Genomic DNA, 23,248 nt, shown 5'->3' on the forward strand with positions numbered 1-23,248 from the left:
ATGGTGGAGCTGCGTAACGAAGATCCACGTGCCTTCCAGAACTTTATGAGAATGCCCCCAGACATGTTTGACGAACTCGTGAACCGGCTCACTCCTCGACTGCTCAAGACACAGACCAACTTCGGAGCGAACTTAGAGCCTGGACTCACAGTGGCCTTAACCATACGCCATCTTGCCTCTGGTTCAAAATACAGGGACATGCAGTACGGTTGGAGGGTCCCTCACAACACAATCAGCAAAGTTGTCAGAGGAGTATGTACAGCCATATCAGAAGAGCACCTTGATGAACAGATGACTTGCCCTACCAACGATGAAGAATGGCGTGAAATTGCCAATGACTGGTTGCAGAGGTGGAACTTTCCTAACACAATCGGCGCGATTGATGGCAAGCATGTGGCATGCAAAGCTCACCCAAACTCAGGCTCGGAATATTACAACTACAAGGGCCTTTTTCGTATCATTTTAGTTGCCCTGGTCAGTTCTGACTACAAGGTTATTTGGGCTGATGTATCAGGAAACGGTTCCGCATCAGATGCTCAAATATACAACCAAAATGAGCTGAAGCAAGGTCTCGAGAACAGCGACATTATGGGTTGGCCAACTCCAGGTCCCTTACCCAATGACACCCAAGATGTCCCATACTTCATTGTGGGTGACGATGCTTTCTCTCAGAGAACATACCTAATGAAGCCATACAGTGCAAAGGCCCTGACCAGGGAAGAGCGTATCTATAACTACAGGCTGTCGAGGGCCAGGAGAGTCGTCGAGAACACATTTGGTATCATGGTGAATAGATTCCAAGTCCTTCTCACCACCATGCAGCACCATGCCGACACAGTCAAGCTGATACTGAAGACTTGCATTCTGCTCCACAACCTAATGCGCACCCGCTACCCAGTCCTACAGAACAGGCTTGTGGACCGGCAGCTGAAGAATGGACAAATAGTTCCTGGAGAATGGCGAAGGGGCCAAAACCTTGTTGACACAGTGGAGGTTCAAGCAAGATCACATTCGCAATGCGACCGTTGTTTCCGCACCACGTGCGCATTGCATTCTCTATGCATACGTAATCCTTCCGCAATAATCGTTTGGCATCCTATTTTTGTCCGCAATACATGTGTTATACTTCCGCATTACTTTCGTTACATTTCCGCAATGTCTGCAATACATTCCACAATTTTACAAGCAATATCCCTCGTATAATAGCATTCGCAAGGTAATTCGTTTTTATTCGTGATATTTCTGCTTTTAATCGTAATTTGTTCGCTGTACATCTTTTATGCATCCGCAATTTTAAAGTGGATTTTTTTTTTGCCAAATTTAATGCGGATGACAATGAATGACCGAAATTTGTATTCGCAATTCATGCGTAATTCAACGTTCCCCAGTGGGACCGGGCCTTGGAGTGTAATATTGCGATAATGATAATACGCTAATTATTCACATCTGAATACACTCATATCGCATAACTATGTCACCAAGTTGCAAAACAAGGACTTTCCTCTTAAAGATATCCCAGTTTCTCTGTACTAAAAAAATAATAATTAGCCAATTCATTCTGTGTGTTATCTCAAAATTCTTATTTCAAGATTTATTATTTACAACACACAGTCAATGGGTGACCAAAGTGTGGGTAATGCCCAATGAATACGTATTTCATCGGTCACATTTTCATAAACAATATTTTGCTCTCGCACCCGATAGCAATGAACATACAAAATATCTGTTATATAAATATCATGTTATCTTCATATTTCTTTATTTCTTTACTTTTTCATTCTATTATCTTTTCCTTTTTATTGTCTTATTTTGTATTAATTTTTTTGTAACGAAGACATAATCTCTCCTGGAAGCTTTCTGAAACATGTGAAATGAAATCATTAAATTTATAAAATTGGGTACGAAAGGCGCATCTTTTGATGAATTTCCATGAGAGGGCGCCATATTTTTCTGTCTAATATTTAAATAAAGTTTTCACAACGAATCAACGGATGGAATACAGATGTACCGGTACTGGTCACTATACTACACTTTTGGTATACTTCAGCGTTAGATGATACAACATGTTAATTCTAATTTGGGAACCTTTATATTAGAACTTGGTGCAAAATTCAAATACGTAATGTTTAATTTCATTTCATTAAAAGACTTTATGGGAAAATCAAATTTGAAATTTTTAAATTAAATCCATGCCTGACAATAAATGATTTCAATCCAAATAGAAATCAAGATAAAAAAAATGTTTCGTAAAAGTATGACACCCGACCTCTCCCGTTTTAAATATTTTAGTAGCTAACTACTTTCAAACATGTTTTCAAACGCCTTCATTTGCCTTTAGTATATCAGACAAAGAATGTCAACTGTGACCAGAGGCTTCGATCCTGGGGGGGCGGGGGATCGCCCCACCAATGAAAATTATTCCGGATGTGCATAAAAAAAACAAGATTGTAATGTTCAGCAAGCGAGATTGAGATACACAACTCGTCCTTTATTACGTACTCAAAATGTCCGCTTTTCGAGTTGGAATACAAAAATTTTCAGCTCGCGCTTCGCGCTCGCATTAATTTGTTGGTGAAATACGTGTCTGTGTCTCAAGAGTCATATGTATATATATATATATATATATATATATATATATATATATATATACAGTGTCGAAAATCTGTCTATCTGACGGTCAATCGGATTGGGTTCGGCCTAGCCACTAACTCTGTGGTCTAGAGGTTAAGGCACTGGCGTTCAAAGCTGGGGGCCCGGGTTCGATTCCCGGCCGAGACATTTTTTTCGGCATCACCAATTTTTATAAAGGGTAGATAGCTCGGGGGAACTTTGATTTAAGCTACGCCTACCATTGTTCTCTTCATCCATTTCTTTACAATATATATATATATATATATATATATGTGAGTGGGTGTTTTGTACGATCGAGCGCCTTTGGAACGTAAATGATTTTGCCCCCCCAATCTGAAAAAATGGATCGACGCCCCTGACTGTGACGATACTAACAATCTTTAGATTTAGCAATATTATATAGTATACAAATGTATAGTCGTTCACGGGCCCTTCGCAGAAAGAGTTGCGTTAAAACCAGTGGCGTACCTAGGATCTAGGATTTTCCACACGGGGGGGGGGGCAAAAACGTCCGCCAAAAAAATTGACAAGCCCCCCCAAAAAGTTTTCAAGCTCGCCAGGGGGCCAATAAAGGTCTTCAAGCTCGTCAGAGAGGGGGGGGGGGGCAAAACGTCTTTCAAGCTCGTCAGGGGGGGGGGGCAGACTACCCCCTGCCCCCCCCCCCGTAGGTACGCTTGTGGTTTAAACGCGAGTCAAAATATCAAGGGCAAGTCCCAAATACGGTTGCCTCATTTGGCTGAAAATCTGGTTGCGCCTAGATTTTTTTTAGTTGCGTTTTTGAGTTTGATCGCAACTCTTTCTACAACGGGCCCCTGAACCCCCTGAGCACAATATATTGAGCATGACTGGGCCCTCAGCACATTCTTACATTACCTACCCTTTACATTTAATTGTCATATCCTGAACCCTAAAAATGCTCAAAGGAGAGTGTAAAAAATAATGTTTTGGGGATTCTCTTGATCAGGAATTTCCATGGCAACTAACGATCGCTTGACCTATGGAGGTCACCGCTTGCACAATACTCCAAAGTGAAAGTTTTGTACAGCATAAACATATGGCAGACCACTTCCTCCTGGGTTTTTACACATTCGTCACATGATGTACAGCTTTCCATCGTATATCATGAATAGAAACTGGCATAGTTTCGTTAACGAACACTGTTTTATTACAGTTAAACTTTACGTAATGGACATCGCAGATTGAGATCATGAATATGTATCTGATATTTGTCAGCGTGAATTTTCTGATAATTTCCACTTGTTCAGGTGAGTAAAGTATCACAATTTAATTATCTAACTGATATATCCCATTAACCAATTTCATTCGTATAAGTAATTTGCACATTCTATACAACGAATGCAAACATTGTATCGTTTGAATCGATGATTAGAGATAAAGCCAGACGATCGATCTAACATGCACAACCCAACCACCCACCCCCCCCAAAAAAAAATCAACCCTACTCTGCCGCCAAACGTTTTGAGCTGCACAACATGGGTTATATTTATGGCTTCCAGTTTTAGAAGTCGGAAGGGTGAGAAGCGAGCCAGCATAAGTTTTATTTCTTCTAGTGAAAATCAAATTTTGAGACAAATTTCCACACAATGGCCTTTCTACTCATTTCTATTCCTTTTCTTTTTGGAAGGGGGGGGGTGGGGCGGTCCTCCAGAACAATAAAAAAGGTGGTGTATATAGAGTGAAAGATAAGGTACAAGTTTAACGAAGAGAAATGAACAGGAATGTACGGGGAGCATGAATGAGGGGGGGGGGGGGGGGGGCGGGGAGGAAAGAAATAAATAGATAGAGAAGGGGCGGGGGGCGAGAAGTGAGGATAATGATAATGATAGAGGATAATAATAGAAGAAATCGAAAATGAAGAAATAATGGATATCATGGTATTTTTATTTCACTGGAGAAAAAGAAACGAATAAGAAATTGGTAAGATATGACACTATTTTTAACCATTAGGTCATCAACATTGAATTTCCATTTTAAAACGACCAAAAAGATCACTCATTTGTGATTCTTAATAAATTTTGCCCCGTAGACCCCCCAACTGGAGCGAATGATACGGGGAAATTGTGCTCTATCGAATAAACATCCCTGTCAGAGACATACTTAATCGTGATCTTAACTGAAACACAACCCGAAAGTGGTTTCCTTTCAAAACGAATTTGTTTTCATTAAGCATTTTAATATCATGGATACGTGCACTTCAAGTGACAATCAATCTTTGACGATGAGCGTAAGTACATGCCATATACAGTGCGTACCAAAAAAAGGTTTACATTTAGAAAAAATCGTGTAAAATTCTACATTTGTAATATCCTGATGAATTTTCCCCATTTTCACATTGGTACAGAATCCATTTAAGCTAATGACGATATAATTGTCGAAAAATATTTACGCTTGAGTGAGCACCACTTACTTTTGAAAAGTTGGTGAATTTTTTTTTGCGCAGAATTTTGTAATAGTTATGCGAATAAAAGTAGACCTTAATCATGAAGAACACGTGGAATTTAGCTATTAAAATTGATTTGAAGATATATTTTACCTTTTCAACTTGTTTCCTTGACCAAAACACTTCGAAGAGTGCATTGCGCCCCACCCCACTCCCCCCACACACCGAGGGCCATCGTGACGACATTTGCTTTACACTGAACTGTGATTTACATGAAATGGCTCAGGCTTGATTTTCATTTTGTTGATCATTGTCAAGCTTTGGAAAAGTGTGGAGAAACAAGTATTAAATGAAAAATGAAATGTAAACCCACTTTAAATGATAAAAATTTAGTGAAAAAATTGTTGGAGATGTCTGATATAAACTTTTGTTCAGATTCGGTTATGTCCTCAGATCCAGCTGGCACAAAAAGGGTAAAGGTTGTGCTTACTATGTGTTGACATTCCAATTTGGGTGGCAAAACTGTTACAAAATGTTTGAATGTATCCGTTTTATTTCAAATGACTAAAAGTGCAAGGGAAATGTTTCGCAGGGTAAGTTTGATTTCACCCTTTCTCCTGGACACAGCGTGAAAACAAGCATTTCTGCGCAAACAGATTTCTGCGAGCTTTGCAAAAATTGACAGTGCTCACTCAAGTGTAACATTCTGTCAAAACGTTTACTTTCATTGGATAGATGAGACCCAAACCCAAGATTATAATGTGAACAAATTACCCACATGTTGCATATTTTTAAATTCCCAGGGCGTTTTCAAAGTGTAAAATTTTTTGATACGCACTGTATAAACACACCAGTTTTCCCCCCAGATAAGCGAAAGCTGACTTGCTTGACAATTTTTTCTCTCCATTTTTTCAGGTTTTATTGAAAACAAATTATTATTTATATCAATGTTTAATTCAGTTACCGATGGACAGGTGCCAGACGGAGTGGTCTATACCGATTTGCAAAGGACGGTGCAAAAAGGGGATGAGGTTGTTCTACGATGCCAGTTCTATGGAGCGCCAATCGCGGTTTACTGGAAGAAGGGAGACGACCCAACGACCTCTCCCAACCTGATCATATGGGTGGAAGGGAGATCCCCATCCGGGTCATGCGTCAATGACAAGTCATGTGACATCGGTGCTGATTATTCTCTTACGATCAAGAGTGTTGAGGTTCGAGACCGTGGAAGGTATATATGCCGGGTTTCAAACTACTTAGGGATCCTTATCCACAACTTCACCGACATTGTAGTAATTGGTAAGTATGGTGTTATACATTCAATGAATGAATGACGGAAAGCTGTTTTTAAAACAAGAAAAACAATAACAAAACGATTATCTAAAGACTATATTTAGCACTACATGCCTCGAAGCATTCGGGATTCATCATCAGCCTAAAAAGGACAATTATTATTGCATGGCTTTACCTCCATGTTTCTAGCATACTTAATATCACATGCGGATTTTTAACTTATAACTCCATCATTGCCATTCTCCTTGTTTAAATAAATAAAAAGTGACACAAATAAAGTTGACAAGAAATTCAAATTTCTTTATCATGTACTCCCCTTTTCAAAGCACGTCCAGAGAATCCCTATCCTGTGATCGATAACTGTATCGAGAGGGCGCCTTCCAACCCTGACAAACCTTGTTACATTACAACCAAATATCCCACTGAAATCAAATGCTCTGTAAACGGTTACTTCCCTGCCGTGGACCTGTTCTTCCTTCGCGACCTTCAACACGTCGCTCTTGCCCGAAGCGAAGAAGTGGTCAACGATGACGGGACGAAGAACAAATCGATCGTCATCGATGCCGTCATCGGTGAATGGACGTATGTATGTGTCGTATCAAGCATCCCAGGCACTTCTGGACAAAGGACAACGCAAATTGTTGTTCGTTTGGAAGATTACTCGACGATGCTACCACTTACCACTGTTTCTTCGAAGGAAAGGGGAAAGCACCACATTATCACAATTGGTAGGGTATGATTAAGAATTTATATCCTGTTATAAAATATTTTTCTGAAAAAGGATCAGTAGTATAATAGTTTCAATCAAAATAATTTCATTTTTCGCGTTAAAAGTAGTAGACTTTGAGAAAAGAATAATAAATCTCCTGTATGTACGCAAAATCGTAAAGCTGTATTTAGGTAAAATCACAGTTAGTTGATAGACCTCGTATATATGGCCAACACTAGAGTAAATAAGGCCACCCCTCCAGACATTTTTTCATAGTGTGATCTTGAACCTTTGACAGATAGAAGATAGAGATAGGAAAAAAGACCAAACGAGAACCAATTGTCCCATAAATACACATGGTGCAAAATATTCTGAACTAAACGTAATGTCAACTTTCTTCTTTTTTCAGTTGCACCAGTATCATCACTTTTATCCCTGGTTGTGCTTTTGATTGTAATATTCAAGTGCTTACATTGGCGCAAAACTTTGATAATAAGATGTAAGTATTCACTTTTTTGACACAGAAATTTATATTGTTATAACCATTAGTTAATGGGGGGGGGGGGGTCAGTTTAACCCCTGTCGAGATGCTGCTACTCCTCCATTACCGAAACACAGGCAAGACATCGCTCCGTGGCTTATTTCCTTCCACTTTTATTAATCTTTTGTAACCACTAATGATAATTGTAATGTAGGAAGATCCGAAAATTAAAAGCGGGTTAACATCTGATTTTTAATGCCTTGTCGATAATTTCTGCATTTTCAGGAATTTATGTAAGGACCAGTAAAATTTTGCCCACAAATTGCAAAAAACAGATCTCTAGATCTTATCTCTGTTAATCAATTCGAACAATGGTTTACCATTATTTTTGGAAAGCATATTCTGGAACACATTCTGTCATAAAAAAGAACAATGCATCAGAAAAACTTACAGTGAAAAACGTGAATAACAAATTGACAATAAATGTTTATAAAGTATTTATGCAAATTTCTCATTTCTTCGTAAGTAATATCGCTTTTGACCAACATTTTGCAAAAGACGAAAAAATAATGTAATGCATTATTCATTTATTTCCCTGATAGATGACGTTGAAAAGGGAGACGAAGATCCACTCCCGATAATCCAAGGTAACATCTTTATTTTGTCGGACTATAAACTCAATATTATTAGAATTTCAGCACCTACATTACAAACACCAAATACGTGATTGGTTAATCATTATTAATACCATTAGTATTCGTATTATCATTAATATCATAGCAATAACATCATCATGCCTATTGTTGTTGATATCATGTATATTTTTAAAATTGATATTCAAATGTTTTAGAAATTAGTCTAATTCAAGTTTGATATTTTGTTTAAGAAAACGTTTGCCACGATAAGGGGGTGTTGCAAGAAAACATTTGCAATCAGTTGCAAATCCCAGTTGTAGATCTAAAGTCATGGATCAGTTTAACTAAGCCAGTCGATTAATACTTGTTGATGCAAGAAGCAGCCCATCAATCGATTGTATATTTACAAAGGAATGCATGGCTTTCAAATGATTTTGGGACCTGAAAGTGACGATCAGTTGCAGAGTTTCTTGCAACACTCCATAAGTTATACTCTGTGCAACAACTATATTTACTGAACTAAAAAAGATCGATGTATTATATCCCCTCACCAAAGGAAAGATATCCTTCTATGAGCTGTGGATACTGATTTTCAGTGATGATGCGGACGATCAGCATGACAAGATGAGTAAGCTACGTCAGACGCTCCGAAATTTAGACGTATCTGATGTTGCCGACGACCTGGATGGACCGCAGACGTATGATGTCTTTTGCAAGTGGAAGGATGGTCACAGGCGGGATACACAAGCTATGGATCTAAGGGGAGCCCTGTCATCTGTGGGATTGGATAGCGAGTGGCGAGGTTTATACGGTAAGCAACCTTGAGAGCGTTTCATGAATTGAATTGAATTTATTAGAACGTCACTCGCATTCGCCAATATTTTGTTCAAAACAAGAAGTACAAAATAATAAAAAAAAATATATAATTCAAGGAATATAGGCAAAATAGTATTTCGTCAAAAAGAGAAGCAACTTATGTCTAATTATAAATAGTAAATGCATCATGGCATAAATAATAGAAGGGAGTGATAAGCATGCAGGTGACATGCACATATAGACCTACATACACATATATACTCATACACATAAACATACACACCTGTACATAAATACACACACATATACACACAGTACACATAAATACATAAACATATATACACCCATATACACAATCAACATAGGAATCAACATGAAAACTAATAGTCAATGAAAACGCCTTTCAATACAATCTACAAAAATATTTACATCTGACAGGCTCAGAACAAAATTCGTCACTGAAAATCGTTTAGTATTTATTTCATGCAAGTATTCATCGGGCGGATTTAACATGTTTAATTTTTTTTTTCATCAAGTATTATTACTTTCAAAGATCACCAAAAGACATCATCTTAAGACATACCTATTTAAATTGTAACTGATTTGAAATGTATTTAGTTGTATTCCATTGATGATTATTGGAAAGATGATTCATCCCTTCCCATCCACCGGCTGTTCATGTGGGACCCGGTGTCATCAGATTGCTAGAGCTCTTGTGAGTTATGTACTGACTGGGTTTACCCCTTAAATTGACAGTGAACGGGGCAGATAGAGGGCACTGGGTTCCGCATGATGATGGACTGATGGATGGGTTGGGGTGAATGAAGCAGATGTGAAATTATAATTCTTACATTGTACTTGTTCATGGTTCTTTTGTAGTGTTTATATAAATTTCTATAAAATCTAATTTTTCAATTGTAAAGGCGCTGTCACACCTTGGCGTTTTAGACAGCGTATGCCCGACGTATAAAAATTTCTCTAAAACGTCGGCATACGCTGAACTTTGTTTTTTTTTTTTCAACTCTGGGCGTATACTTAGCGGGTTTATAACGAGTTGGACGTATACATAACGTATTAGTAACTTATATCGAACGCTTCGTTTACTTATAAGTAACGTATTCCAACGAATGCTTAGCGTATTGCTGGCGTACACAACTTATGCCCTACGATAGCCTAACTTACGCATAGCGCGCGGCAGCGTATCGCTGACGAACACGTGTCGTAGCCTATAAAAAGGCTGCCGCTCGACTATTCAAGGCGCTGTCACACCTTGGCGTTTTAGACAGCGTATGCCCGACGTATGAGGAATTTGGCGAATACGCTGGCTTACGTCGAATACGTTACGGGTAAGTTTTTTATACGTTAAGAGCACGCTAAAACACGCTGGTATACGTCGTCATACGGCGAGGTCGTCAAAAAATTTTGTGCAAGCGCAAAATTTTTGGACGTATGCCAGCGTATGGCTCATACGTCCCGCATACGCGGGTCATAAGTTGTAGGCAAGTTACGCGATCGTTCATATACGTTGACACAGGTTACTCGTAAGTTACTCATAAGTCGATGTACGTCGAGATAATGTCCAGCGTACCCTAAAACTTACTTCTAACCTATGAGTAACGTGCTTTGAACGTATGTGTAACTTAACTCCAACGTAAATTGACGTATGAAGACGTGCTCCGGACGACCACAAAACTTACTGAACGTGTTTATAACTTACAGCTACCGTATAATGGCGTATTGACAACGTTTATCATGTTTATTGGAATTGGTATATAAAGGTGGGGTTCACAGGAGTTTTCTTCGGCATGGCGGTGGTGTTGATACGGTGATGCATCGTGCGGTTATGATTTAAATAGTCGAGCGGCAGCCTTTTTATAGGCTACGACACGTGTTCGTCAGCGATACGCTGCCGCGCGCTATGCGTAAGTTAGGCTATCGTAGGGCATAAGTTGTGTACGCCAGCAATACGCAAGGCATTCTTTGGAATACGTTACTTATAAGTTAACGAAGCGTTCGATATAAGTTACTAATACGTTATGTATACGTCCAACTCGTTATGAATACGCTAATTATACGCCAAGAGTTGAAAAAAAAATCAAAGTTCAGCGTATGCCGACGTTTTAGAGAAATTTTGATACGTCGGGCATACGCTGTCTAAAACGCCAAGGTTTGACACCACCTTCAAATCATAACCGCACGATACATCACCGTATAAACACCACCGCCATGCCGAAGAAAACTCCTGTGAACCCCACCTTTATATACCAATTCCTATAAACGTTGTCAATACGCCATTATACGGTAGCTGTAAGTTATAAACACGTTCAGTAAGTTTTGTGGTCGTCCGAGCACGTCTTCATACGTCAATATACGTTGAAGTTAAGTTACACATACGTTCAAAGTACGTTACTCATAGGTTAGAAGTTTTAGGGTACGCTGGACATTATCTCGACGTACATCGACTTATGAGTAACTTACGAGTAACGTGTATCAACGATCCCGTACCTTGCCTACAACTTATGACCCGCGTATGCGGGACGTATGAGCCATACGCTGGCATACGTCGAAAAATTTTGTGCTTGCACAAAATTTTCGACGACCTCGCCGTATGACGACGTATACCAGCGTGTTTTAGCGTACTCTTAACGTATGCAAAACTTACCCGTAACGTATTTGACGTACGCCAGCGTATTCGCCAAATTCCTCATACGTCGGGCATACGCTGTCTAAAACGCCAAGGTGTGACAGCGCCTTAAAAGAGAACTGTTGCTCGGCTAGCGCCATGAGCGTCTACTGACGGTGTGCGCGCTCTACAAATATACACTATTATTATTATTATTATTACTTTTGAGGCTATCCCTTAAAATGTTTTTTTTTAATCGACAATATATATATATATTTTCGCAGTTCAAGTTTTCCATTTGTATGGTACGTTGGCAGTTTAGACCGTCCAACGCAGGGGCGGATCCAGGATTTTTCGAAAGGGAGGGGGGGGGGGCACATTTTCACGAGAAATATTTTGACAAGCAAACTAAAAAAAAAACTAAAAAGGGTTACAACCAAAATTTAAGGGGAGTTCGTCCACAAAAAATTGACAAGCAAAAAAAAAGGTCTTTACTTTCCAAGGGGGAGTACACTTCTGTTTGAACGGCATTTCTACATTCTACATCTACAATACAAATGTTTATTGTGCCTCTTAAAAGGGGGGCCACGGACGGGCCTGTGACCCCTGGATCCGCCAGTGTCCAAAGGATGCCTTTAAACAGGAATGATATACTATTTTTTTCTTCCATAGCTGCAAGACGGCAAATGGATGTGGGTCTTTCTGAAGATGAATTTAACCATATACTATGGCAAATTGGAGACCCAGATAGGGTGAACAATTTGCTAGGTGAACTCATTCCTGGCAAACGAATAAGTACTGCAGGAAAGATGAAGGACATTATCGCAAGAGCAGTTGCAGTGCTGATTGAATGGGAGGGATCTATTCAAAGGAATTCAAAGGTCTTGATGAGCCTGGCTCTGGAGAAAGTAGAATGCAACCCTGTTGACAGAAAGTTTTTTATTGGTACAATTTTCTTAATTTCAATGAACCTTTATTTACTAGCTTGAAAAAAGAATTATTATCAATGTTAAATTTGTTCGAACAATGAGGCCTATAACTGTGTCATTTATCGGCATTAATGGGAGAATAGATTGTGTTTTATTGACCCAGCAATGTTGAATGGTCCCTTTGGTAGGTTTTCACATTTTATAATGTAAGCATACAGGAAATACAATTACCTTATAGCACTTTTTTGCGGGAGGGGGGGGGGGTATAGAGGACTTATTACAAATCTACCCAGTCTAATGAAATTATGATTTACGTAACTATATTTAATGAGATCTCAAAAATTGAATATTTGGGCGAAATATTGACAGGAGTCGCGATGCTTCGATTTTCTATTTAATTTTATATTTTCAATATTTTTTTAGTATGAAAATTTTCCGAAAGAATAAGAAAAAATAGAAATAATTATAGAAACCCACATTTCAAATAAGCCTAACGTTCCTTATAAAAAAATGTAGACGTTCAGGAAGATGGAAGTTTTTACTAAACAAATCCTATATCAAAAACTCTTGTTTAAGCAATATCATTGAATTACTTACGCGCAACTTGTTCGTTTTCAGTGCCTGATGCTTTGCTAGAAGAAATCGGAAAAATGGAAATTCGTGGATTTGTTCAGCGACTGACTGACAGGCATTTAAAAACGCTGGCAAATTCGTACTTTGGAACGATTGTCAAGGAGGATCTTGATGAATATCTCCATGCAAGTGAGATGACCCCCCTTTTCGACACCCAGGGGCTGATTCTTGATTGGATCAGCAATGAGGAATGTAGCAACTTCGATAAGAGGCGCAGACTGAATGTTGCAATATCCGCTGCTGGCCGTCAGGATGTTGAAGGTATAACTAGTAAAATAATCCGTAGAGGTGTTGTGGCTCAGTGGGTAAGTCTCCGGACTTTGAGCCACAATATGCAGGGTGCGAACCCCACCATGGCACTCGCGTCCTTTGGCAAGGCGTTTACATTTGTAATCTCCATCCAAGTGGATTCAATGGGTACTGGGTGGAAAGGAAGCGACACTCCTTGAAATTGAGAAATATGATTAAATGCAAAAACTGCGAGTCTCACGCACGTCGGATTACGTTGGCTTTCTGAACTACATGCAACAGTCTCTAAATCGTCAAAATTAAGAATGGGAAGGGATTCGATGAAACCAGGGAGTTTTCTCTTCCATGATTCACGGCACATCGAACATAAAAAATGTATTTCCAAAGCCCTTCATGATAATGAACAACAAGGAGGTCTCAAGTGTCGAAAATTGGCGAATAAAAACAGCAGTTCTGTCCAGGGCTGTGGGCAAACGATATATTTTCAATATTCTCGTCAGCTCCAAAACTAGGGACAAAACTGCTGTTCTGGGACCCGTTTCATGAAGGACTTGCAACTGTTGAAACTTTGCCATTGTGGCAACTACCATGAAAACCTTGGATTTGATTGGCTGCTGAGCCCTGTTGCTGAGCCCTGTTGCCATGGTAGTTGCAGTTATGGCAGTTACAGTGGTAAGTTCTTTATGAAACGGGTCCATGGTTTGATCATTTTTGTCAAGGACCTCCTAGATGTACATTGTAATTTGACGGGCATTCGTAATACATTTATTATGTTCTTCACTGCTTCATGCGCCGTGGAACCAAAAATTTTCTACGACCAAATTTTGAGACGATCGTTACGATTCTGCAGCTTTTCATTATTTTTATTGCCAAAAGGAAAATTGCCATTTCATCATCTTTAATATGCAACATCTCCAATCTGCCAATTGTCCTACCTTTATTTGTGATTTCCTGGGCGTTATCATTATTGGCTTGCTCTATCTGCGCATAGACTACCGTTCTGCAAAGAACATAGTTTCAGACAGTGTGTTCACATAGTGGACTATATGGCCCGTATTTCGGTAAAGATAAGAAACATGCAATTTAAATATATTTTGATGACATATCTAGCTTCCCATAATTTGAGCTCAAAGTTTAACTATGGTCTAAGTTAAACCCGACTTCGGAATACGAGATAATGACTTTGTGAATCACAAAGAAAAAAGGGCATGGGAACGCACTATAAAACCATTAAAAGCATAAAAATACTTAAAAATATAATTTTTTTTTAAACATTATTTTTTCTGTGAGCTCTGCGCGCGAATTCAGCATTATACATTTTCTGTATTTGTGCCTCCCAACCAAAAACATGAATCTGTGCCTCTGTGCAGCGATAGTGAGAATGAATATCTATCAAACTTAAAGAATAATTATTTTCAGGTCTCTTTGGAGCTACCATCCTCTACACTCAAGACGTGACAGGCATTAAGAATGTTCAACAGATTCCAAATGCACTTATACATGGTAAGTACTGATATTGATATCAAATAATCATTGGTGTATGTATTGCAAAAACACTTATAACAAAAACGTTGACACCCAAAGTAGAATTCCATAAATACAACCATGGACCTACTAGAGATTTCGTTAAGTTTACAGGAGTGTGCATGGACAATTCGACAGTTTGCATATAATAACTACTGATAGCAAATTTTGCCCCTATTGCCAATTTTCTTCGTGCCACCAGGAGGACTACAAATTTTAGATTGATAAGAAAATATTGATAGATGTATTATCAAAGATCCTATCGGGTTAAAGTTAATTCAGGTTTTGATTATTTGTTGTTTGACTTTTTTATTCATGGTTAAACCATAACATACAGTTCGATTTATTTCATTTTAATAATTTTCATTTCCAACAAATTCCATATTTTTCTCTTCCAATAAAAAAATATACAAGCAATGGAAGTTATAGTCACGTTTGTAATATAAGCAGGTTGGAATGGAGGAAGATGCTATAAAAGCCGAGCTTTGAGGGTGCAGCGTCCTGATGGAAATCTTCTTGTAATTAGTATAGGCCAAAAGAATAAATAAAACACACAAAATAGCACACTAGTTGTCAGCAATCGGCATACAGCTATTTTCCAGCGAAGCCGTAATTAAAGAAACAATACAGAATTACAAAATTCTTATAAACCTAAACATTAAAATGAAAACAAAAACAAAATATCTGATGAGTATTGAATTCGGAGTATTGGATCAAGTCCGAAGTACAAAGTCCATTCCACTTCTACAATATTATTTTCTAGATTTTGGTGGCATATCAGAGGAGGAGATTCGTCGAATAGCGTCCTATCTCTCACCTACCGAGATGGGTAAGCTAAACATTGGGGAAGGTCCGGATCTGGTAAAACGAGTGAAGGATTGGGTTAAGAGTTTGCTGAAGAAAGAGAATACGTCAGGAGGCTGCAGGAAAATGGTCCATGATGCTCTGAAAAAGGTCGAATGTCAAGGTAATAATAACTTGTAAAAAAAGTTTCGGCGGCATTGTCAATCATTTATTTAGGAGTGACATGTTCCAATGAACCAGTGGATCCCCAAATGCTCAAATTACATAAGGCGATTGTTTAAGTTGAGGCAAATATGCATCTTGAGATTTCCATTTAATATTGCCCTTTTTGAAATCTATTACATTGAGAAATGACGATTCATTTGTCATCAATGTAGGTGCGCGCATATGTGAGCGAAAGAGACACAGGGGGAGAGAGATGAATAGATAGCGAGAGAGATAGAAAGAGAGAGAGAGAGAGGGAGGGGAGAGAGAGAAAGGGGGAGGGTGTCGGGGATTTCATTCTGTTTCTATTTTTCTACAATATGGCGTTGATGTCGAAAAGGAAAAGAGAAAAAGTGATGGACATCATAGTTTACTCGACAGCGAGTGAGACAGATAGACAATGTTTATCTTGCCGCTGTATGCCTACCAGAACTAGGCTGATGTCGAAAACATGGAAAATGGGAAAAGAAATGTAGAACATTATGGTTAGACCTATCATAGTTAACATGGTTAAGAAGAAAATGTGGACAACTATACCTACGATCATATTAGTCATTCCAGTACAGTGCTACCATTAAAATGATTTATATTAAAGGTCAAGTCTACCCCAGAAAAATGTTGATTTGAATAGACTTAAAGGAGAATGAAACCATTGGAACAAGATAGCTTGTGTGAAAACAGAAAAATCAAAGAAACAGATCAACAAAAGTTAGAGAAAAATCGTACAAATAATGAGAAAATTATGAGCATTTGAATATTGCGATCACTAATGCTATGGAGATAACAAATTGGCAATGCGATAAAGATGTGTGATGTTACTTGTGAACAACTCACCCCATTACTTTAGTATATATTTCACTTGAATTGCCTCTTTTATCACATCTATCCATAGATCATGTGTTCTTTCTACATGAGGGCATGTATTACATATTTTTTAAGAATACATCATGGATAAAGAGTTTGTATCATCATTAGAAAAAGCAAAAAGAGACATTTTGAGGGTATTTTATAGTCCACCAAAGGGAAAGTTATTCATCAGTGACATCACACATCCTTGTCGCATTGCCAATGGGAAGATCTCCATAGCATTAGTGATCGCAATATTCAAATGCTCATAACTTTCTCATTATTTGTCCGATTTTTCTCAAACTTTCTTTATTCTTATTCTTTGATTTTTCCGTTTCTAGACAACATGCACAAGTCTATTTGTTCCAAAGGTTTCATTCCCCTTTAAATAGAGAAAAATCAAACGAGCATATTGCTGAAAGTTAGATCAAAATCGGACGTAATGACATTTTTGTTATGACATTTTAAAGCGTCGCTTATTCTTCACAAAACAGTTGTATGCACAACTCAGTGACATGCAAATGAGAGAGTCGATGATGTACTTCATCACTATTTCTTTTGTTTTTTATTGTTTGAATTGTACAATATTTCAATTTATTAACATTAAGGACGAACGTAATTGAACAATAAAATAAACAATGGTAATGCCACATGTTCAAAGAGGAATGAAGCTTTATATCACAGGACAATGAGTTGAAAATATTTCACATTTCATATAATACAATACTGAAATACTGAGTGAGAATCAGAATCAGAAATACTGAGTAAGTGATCTCATCAGTCCCTTCATTTGCATAGCGACCAGGATGTGCATGTAACTGTTATGGAAAATTAAGCAAAACTTTAAAGTATCAAAGCTATCTTATTTTACATCCGATTTTGATGAACCTTTTCAGTGTTATGCTTGTTTTTTCTCTTTTTATTCAAATCAACCTTTTTAGGGTTGGACTTGTGCCTTAACAAGTAAGGAGTGGTAAGTGCGTGAAACGGCTATATTTCACACAGTAAACACAACTGTAAATGATAACTTTGTAAGGAAGAAAGTAGGAAGAAACTCAGTTATAATTTTTTTTTTCAGTTTAGGATAACGTGTGGTGGCACGTGGCATATCTTTTGATAATAAACTACATTCTGATCGTTTCGCACCTCCGCTATTATGTGGAGGTGCCGTGGCCGAGTGGTCTAAGGAACCTGGCTATATATATATATATATAGAAAGTCCGGGGTTCGATCCCCGGCCACGACACCTATGCTCTTTTATCCTGCATTCAAATAAGTGGAAATGCTTTACGCATTATTTGTAATAGGGTGTGCACTTGTAAATAAAACACACACTATTATTTTCAACAGGGTTGGTGCCATTTCCACTTAAAGACAAGACATGTTTGGTTGAACTTCTTGAGCTTGCATTTCGACTTCTCATGACCGACATTCGCCCATTCACCCAAGCTCTTGGTGTATCTGGACAGAGATTCTTGAAATACAGGAACAGCTTCACCTCGAAACAACTCTCCAATGGCACCCTTGGTCTTTTGGAGAAGATAAGCCACAAGGTGAAAAACAAGAGAAGTGACATGTGCAGTGTACTTGCCAAAGCCGGTTATAACAATCTCGCCGTGCTGACGAAATACGGTAAGATGTCAACATTTATTGATTGTAAAAAAAAAACGATCAGCTCTCTCCCTTGATTCTTTTGCTAGGTAAACAAGAAATAAACATTATGTACGTTCTTTAAAAAAAATGTCCTTGAGTGAATGAAAATTTTAGAAATTGTCCCTTTAAGCGCAATGATAAATGTACCCCCAAAGCGCGTTACGCTGCATATCACACTGGCTGGGTAATAGTTGCAAATACCTTTTCATTCTTTCGTTGATGAATGAGATACCCACAGTTGTATGTTTTGCAATTTCTTTAGTTAACCGATTTTTTTTCAGTTTGGATTTAAACCTTGATATTTTTCTGGATCCTGCCTATCCAATTTTGCTTTTTACGCAGATCCTATATTTTACCTTTTAATGTGGTTTTTAATGTCTTCATCAAATCGTTGAATAATTTAGATGAATGGTTATGTCATGCCTCTTCTATATTACCTTGAACATTTATTTTTGTATCATGTTTGCTTGTAAAATAGGCCATATGAAATAAAGTTACCTTCAAATTTAAATAATAATCAAGCGATACGATTGAACATTCTTGCAAAGATGTTTTCTTCAAAATACCAAGGTAGAAAGAAAATGTGTGACCCAGATGCCAATATTCTTTGACGCATGGGCCCAATGTACAAACCACCTGGGATCCTAAGGCATCTGCAACCAGGAAGCATATGAGATCCATATGCAATAGACAATGAAGGCCATTAGAACATATGGGGACCACATTCTTTAAAACATGAACAACATATTTATGGGCAAACCACCGGAAACGTAGGGACTGTTTCATTAAAGTTGTCAGCACTGACAAGTTGTTTTTCTCCGACAGTTTGCATAGTAAATTCAGAGTATTGTGCCTCTCAGCCAATCAAAACCGAGGATTTCACTGAAATAGTCAGCACAACTTTCATCAAGTAGAATCAACATAACTAAAATTGCTTGTAATGTGCTCAACAATAATATATCTCTCCAGGTCTCAAGTTTAAATATATATATTTTTCAAACAGGACATTCGATTTCTTTATCCGACATGTTCGCCTTGGGGTATGGGCCAGTACCAACATCCCAAGAGCGAGATGAATTAAGGCAAAAGCTTGGAGTGGCCTTCGACCATGATGATATCGTTGCTCTGCTCAAGGATTGGAGATCTATGTTCCATCTCGAGTCTTTCAATCACCGGATTGCACTGGCTGATGCGGTTCTTCCTGTTCTTGGAAGAGATAAGGCTCTTGCTGTTTTGTCAGGTAAATATGAACAGAATACCTTGAATGAAGTTTTGCACGTTCCGTTTACCGTCTCATGTAGAGCCTTCGAAACGTAGGAATGGTGAACGGAACAGCTAAAGCGGGAGGTCAAAAGGTTCCATCAGGATGTAGGATGTAGTTATGACGTATGATGACTGATGTAAGATTGTATATACTAGCAAATGCTTGCAACTCTTACTTGTGTAATTCTTCTGGATTGTTCAGTTAAATTGTAAATTTGTTGATTTTTTGGCTTATTTACAAGACAACTATTGCTGTGTTGGTGTCCTGATGCCATTTGACAGTGTGTGCGCTTTACAAATCTACACTATGTTCTTTGTCGAACCGATTTTTTCATTAGGAGCGTATCGAAAGAATGGAAGCCAAAGTGAAAACGTCGTCACGAGCTTACAACACGGGATTGTTTTCCGGGAGACTTGTCGTCTTGCTGAAATTCTCAAGGTCTCTATCTCCCGCGAAGACGATGACCCACTGACAATCATCCTCACCGCCCTAGAGGACCAACTAAAGAATGGACAGCTTACTGATGATGTGTGTGAGAAGATCAGTGAAGTGGGATTTCAAGGATTATCAAACAAGATTCAGAGAGGTGGGTAGTAAAGAATATTACACAAGGCACGTGAGAGGGTTACATTTGCAGAAATCATAAGAAAACCAAAGGAACATGAGAGGGGGGATTCCACACAGCAAAAACTCTGGTGTTGATTTAAAACCAGCCCGGAATCTATCTATGTCCACACCAGAGAAGTGTTAAACAACACCAGTTTCGTCTGGTTGGTCTAACACCATATAGGTTAAAACAACATCGGCTTGATTCCAAACCGGTGTTGTTTCAATACTTCTCTGGTGTGGACATATACAGATTCCGGGCTGGTGTTAAATCAACACCGGAGCTTTTGTAGTGCATTCTAACAGGTTGTCAAAAACAACAATGTGTAAAAGGTTTTATTAGTTCTTAAGAAGGGGGGGGGGTGGTGAAGTTGGTTTACTTCCGGAGCTCCACATTCGCGTTCATATGAACTTAAAAAAAAGGTTGGTTGTGTTTTCTCTCGTGTTCTCGTCCGGGCGATCTAATAATCCTAAGCCATGTTAAATAGGGTCACATATGTATTGGTATTGTGTGTTATACGTACAGAGAAAGCAGGTGGAAATGCCTGAATAGGGTGCAATTTCACAAGAGGGTAGAATTCCAAAAATACACACTATGGCCCGTATTCTGAACTCGGGTTTAAATTAAGCCCTGGTTTAAAGTTGTGGTTTAACTATGGAGAGTCAATTGGGGCACAAATTTATTAACTTACATGACACCCAAATTGTTCATAATTGTCTAGGAATGATAACTTAATCATTTTTCTTCCTAATGAAAGCAAAAGGAAACAAAACAGTAAACATACGAAATAGACAATATAAACAGAATTATGGAAGATTTGGCTCCCATAATTCAGAATACGGGCCTAATAGTCGAGAGTAGTTTCGGAAGCCAGTGAGGCACAGCAATGTATGCATAGTTGAGTGGCCTTCTAAACTTACAGAGCCTCTCTGGGTTCCCAGGTTTTTAAAAACCTGATGCCACAACTACTTCGACTCAAATCGACAGATGGTATGCCAGTGAGAGTTGCATAATAGCCATGGTCGGTTTTGGGTTGGTGTTGCAGGTGATATTAAGGAAATGAAATGTTTCATAAGCACATAATAATTATACATGATCTAAAAGAGTATCTTCTCCCAAATAGTTTTATACCATATTTATGTGGTATGCATTCACGCTTGGATAATCAGTAGGTATTATTTAGTGATGTAAATTTTAATTTGCGCCAAAGTAAGACATTACTGCAATGAATGAATCCAGATCTCAATGATGTCATAATCCTACATGAGCCAGTAAACATATTTGCAAATCGCTTTTCAGTAAAATTAGAGCGAGAATTGATGCTAAAAAAATGTTTATTAATCAATCATGATATAAATCATTGAAAAGGTGCTTTGAAATGGATTTTAATACAACATCTTCAGGAAGCATACATAATAATTATGTGTTTAGGATTATTCTTTCCTTAAATGTGGGATCTAAGGGGGGGGGGGAATAAACCTTTCCCTTCGGCTGCCAAGTAAGAAAAAATAATAATAACCTACATTGTAGAGCCAACTACAAATTACCTTTAAATGTTTATAGTAATCCCTGTCTCTAATGTCTCTATTTTGAGCTTGTCAAATTTCTCTGTTTAAAAAAAGGGCCTTCATTTTGGCGTGAGACCCCCTCCTTTTTTCTAGCTTTCCAAATTTCTCGGTCAAACCCCCTCCTTGGGTCAAAGCTAGATCAGCCCCTGTGCACTCTGTGTAATGGGGGTTAGAAACGTTACATAAATGGATCTGAGTCAGAATATAAGCATTAATTGCATTGAACAACTAGTATACAAATGGAACAGAGATTCTATATGATGAATTATTCTCAATTGCTATAAAATTCAAGGAACTTGTCAGGAAAGTGACAATGAAAGTACCCGGATTCAATGGAGGGATAGCATCCAAAACGATATATCGGCACGTATAGCGAATGTTCTCGGTGGAAGAAGGACCTCCCCGATATCAACCGTCTTTGACTCATGGGAAGAAAGGATGAGGAAAAACTCGCTTACGGAAGATAAACGTGGAGAGCTAAGTGATCGACTCCTGCGAGCTGGATATGAAGAATTCGCCCACGAGATCATGACCGGTAAGAAAATGAGTATCTTTTAAAAAAAGTAACATCCACCAACCGAGACATTTCTCATGTTTGTTCATCATAAATCTTTTTAATTTACAGGTTTGATCTTGCAGGGACTGGTGGGTATAGATCAAACAAGAAGTGGGAAATTATGAAAACCAATATTTTTTTGGTTTTAAATCATATTTTATTTCTTCCTAATATCACATGTAAACATAGATATAACATGACATCATAAACATCGTTGTTTCAAGATTACGCATAAACCTTTTAACATGGTAAGAAAAGGAATATATATGAATTTCAAATGTAAACTTAGAATCAATCTGCTCACATTTTTTAACAACTTATAATCACGAAGGGATTGATACAGAACAGAATCCGGGTACAACAACAACAGCAAAATTCTCTATTAGCTGAATTACGGAAATACACTTATAATCTGTATATAAAACTCTATAAAGTTTTTTCCTCCCTCGTTTACCATACTCTTCAATCAAACTGATTAATGAGGAAGTTATATTGATAATAAAAAACATACACACAAATGGTTTAACAAAGACGTCGATCAGCGATCGAATAGCGCCATGCTTGAATTGGTCTTGTCGTACCCATTTGAAGCGGTGCAAAGTATGAAAGGCAGAAAGACGAAATAGGCAATTGATGATTAAACCCTTTTTTAAATTGACTATTAGCTCTTTATGCGCCTTGAGCACTGTACAGCGTGGATTTGGCGCTTTATAAGTCACATTATTATTAGTATAATAATATAGGGTATTCATATTGCGCACATATCCACTTTGTTATTTTCATTTCATTTCATTTCATTTATTTCCATATCCATGATATCAC

At 38.1% G+C, this 23,248-nt stretch overlaps 2 protein-coding genes across 2 annotated transcripts; both read left to right on the plus strand.

Annotated features, from left to right (window-relative positions):
• On the plus strand, positions 1-3,663 carry LOC121419567 (putative nuclease HARBI1). The gene is made up of 2 exons (XM_041614020.1): positions 1-1,066; positions 3,596-3,663. The coding sequence occupies exons 1-2, from the start codon at positions 1-3 to the stop codon at positions 3,661-3,663; spliced, it is 1,134 nt and encodes a 377-aa protein (XP_041469954.1).
• On the plus strand, positions 3,591-22,551 carry LOC121419568. Its single transcript, XM_041614021.1, has 15 exons — positions 3,591-3,896; positions 5,993-6,331; positions 6,652-7,053; positions 7,444-7,533; positions 8,118-8,162; positions 8,707-8,961; positions 12,262-12,534; positions 13,137-13,412; positions 14,820-14,903; positions 15,688-15,891; positions 18,129-18,410; positions 19,435-19,671; positions 20,033-20,281; positions 22,163-22,405; positions 22,496-22,551. Exons 1-15 carry the CDS (start codon positions 3,839-3,841, stop codon positions 22,549-22,551), a joined length of 3,093 nt encoding a protein of 1,030 aa, XP_041469955.1. The 5' UTR covers positions 3,591-3,838.
• The last annotated feature ends 697 nt before the right edge of the window (positions 22,552-23,248 follow it).

The sequence above is a fragment of the Lytechinus variegatus genome, chromosome 8 (genome assembly GCF_018143015.1).
Source record: "Lytechinus variegatus isolate NC3 chromosome 8, Lvar_3.0, whole genome shotgun sequence".
NCBI classification, from domain to species: Eukaryota; Metazoa; Echinodermata; class Echinoidea; order Temnopleuroida; family Toxopneustidae; genus Lytechinus; species Lytechinus variegatus.

What these genes read in the sequence shown, in the direction of transcription:
- LOC121419567 (XM_041614020.1), top strand. Translation starts at nt 1, where the DNA reads ATGGTGGAGCTGCGTAACGAAGATCCACGTGCCTTCCAGAACTTTATG. An exon ending in ATTGCATTCTCTATGCATAC is followed by an intron (nt 1,067 to 3,595) that starts GTAATCCTTCCG and finishes TCTCTTGATCAG; the next exon opens with GAATTTCCATGGCAACTAAC.
- LOC121419568 (XM_041614021.1), top strand. Translation starts at nt 3,839, where the DNA reads ATGAATATGTATCTGATATTTGTCAGCGTGAATTTTCTGATAATTTCC. An exon ending in GAAAAAGGTCGAATGTCAAG is followed by an intron (nt 15,892 to 18,128) that starts GTAATAATAACT and finishes TATTTTCAACAG; the next exon opens with GGTTGGTGCCATTTCCACTT. An exon ending in CGCCCACGAGATCATGACCG is followed by an intron (nt 22,406 to 22,495) that starts GTAAGAAAATGA and finishes TTTAATTTACAG; the next exon opens with GTTTGATCTTGCAGGGACTG.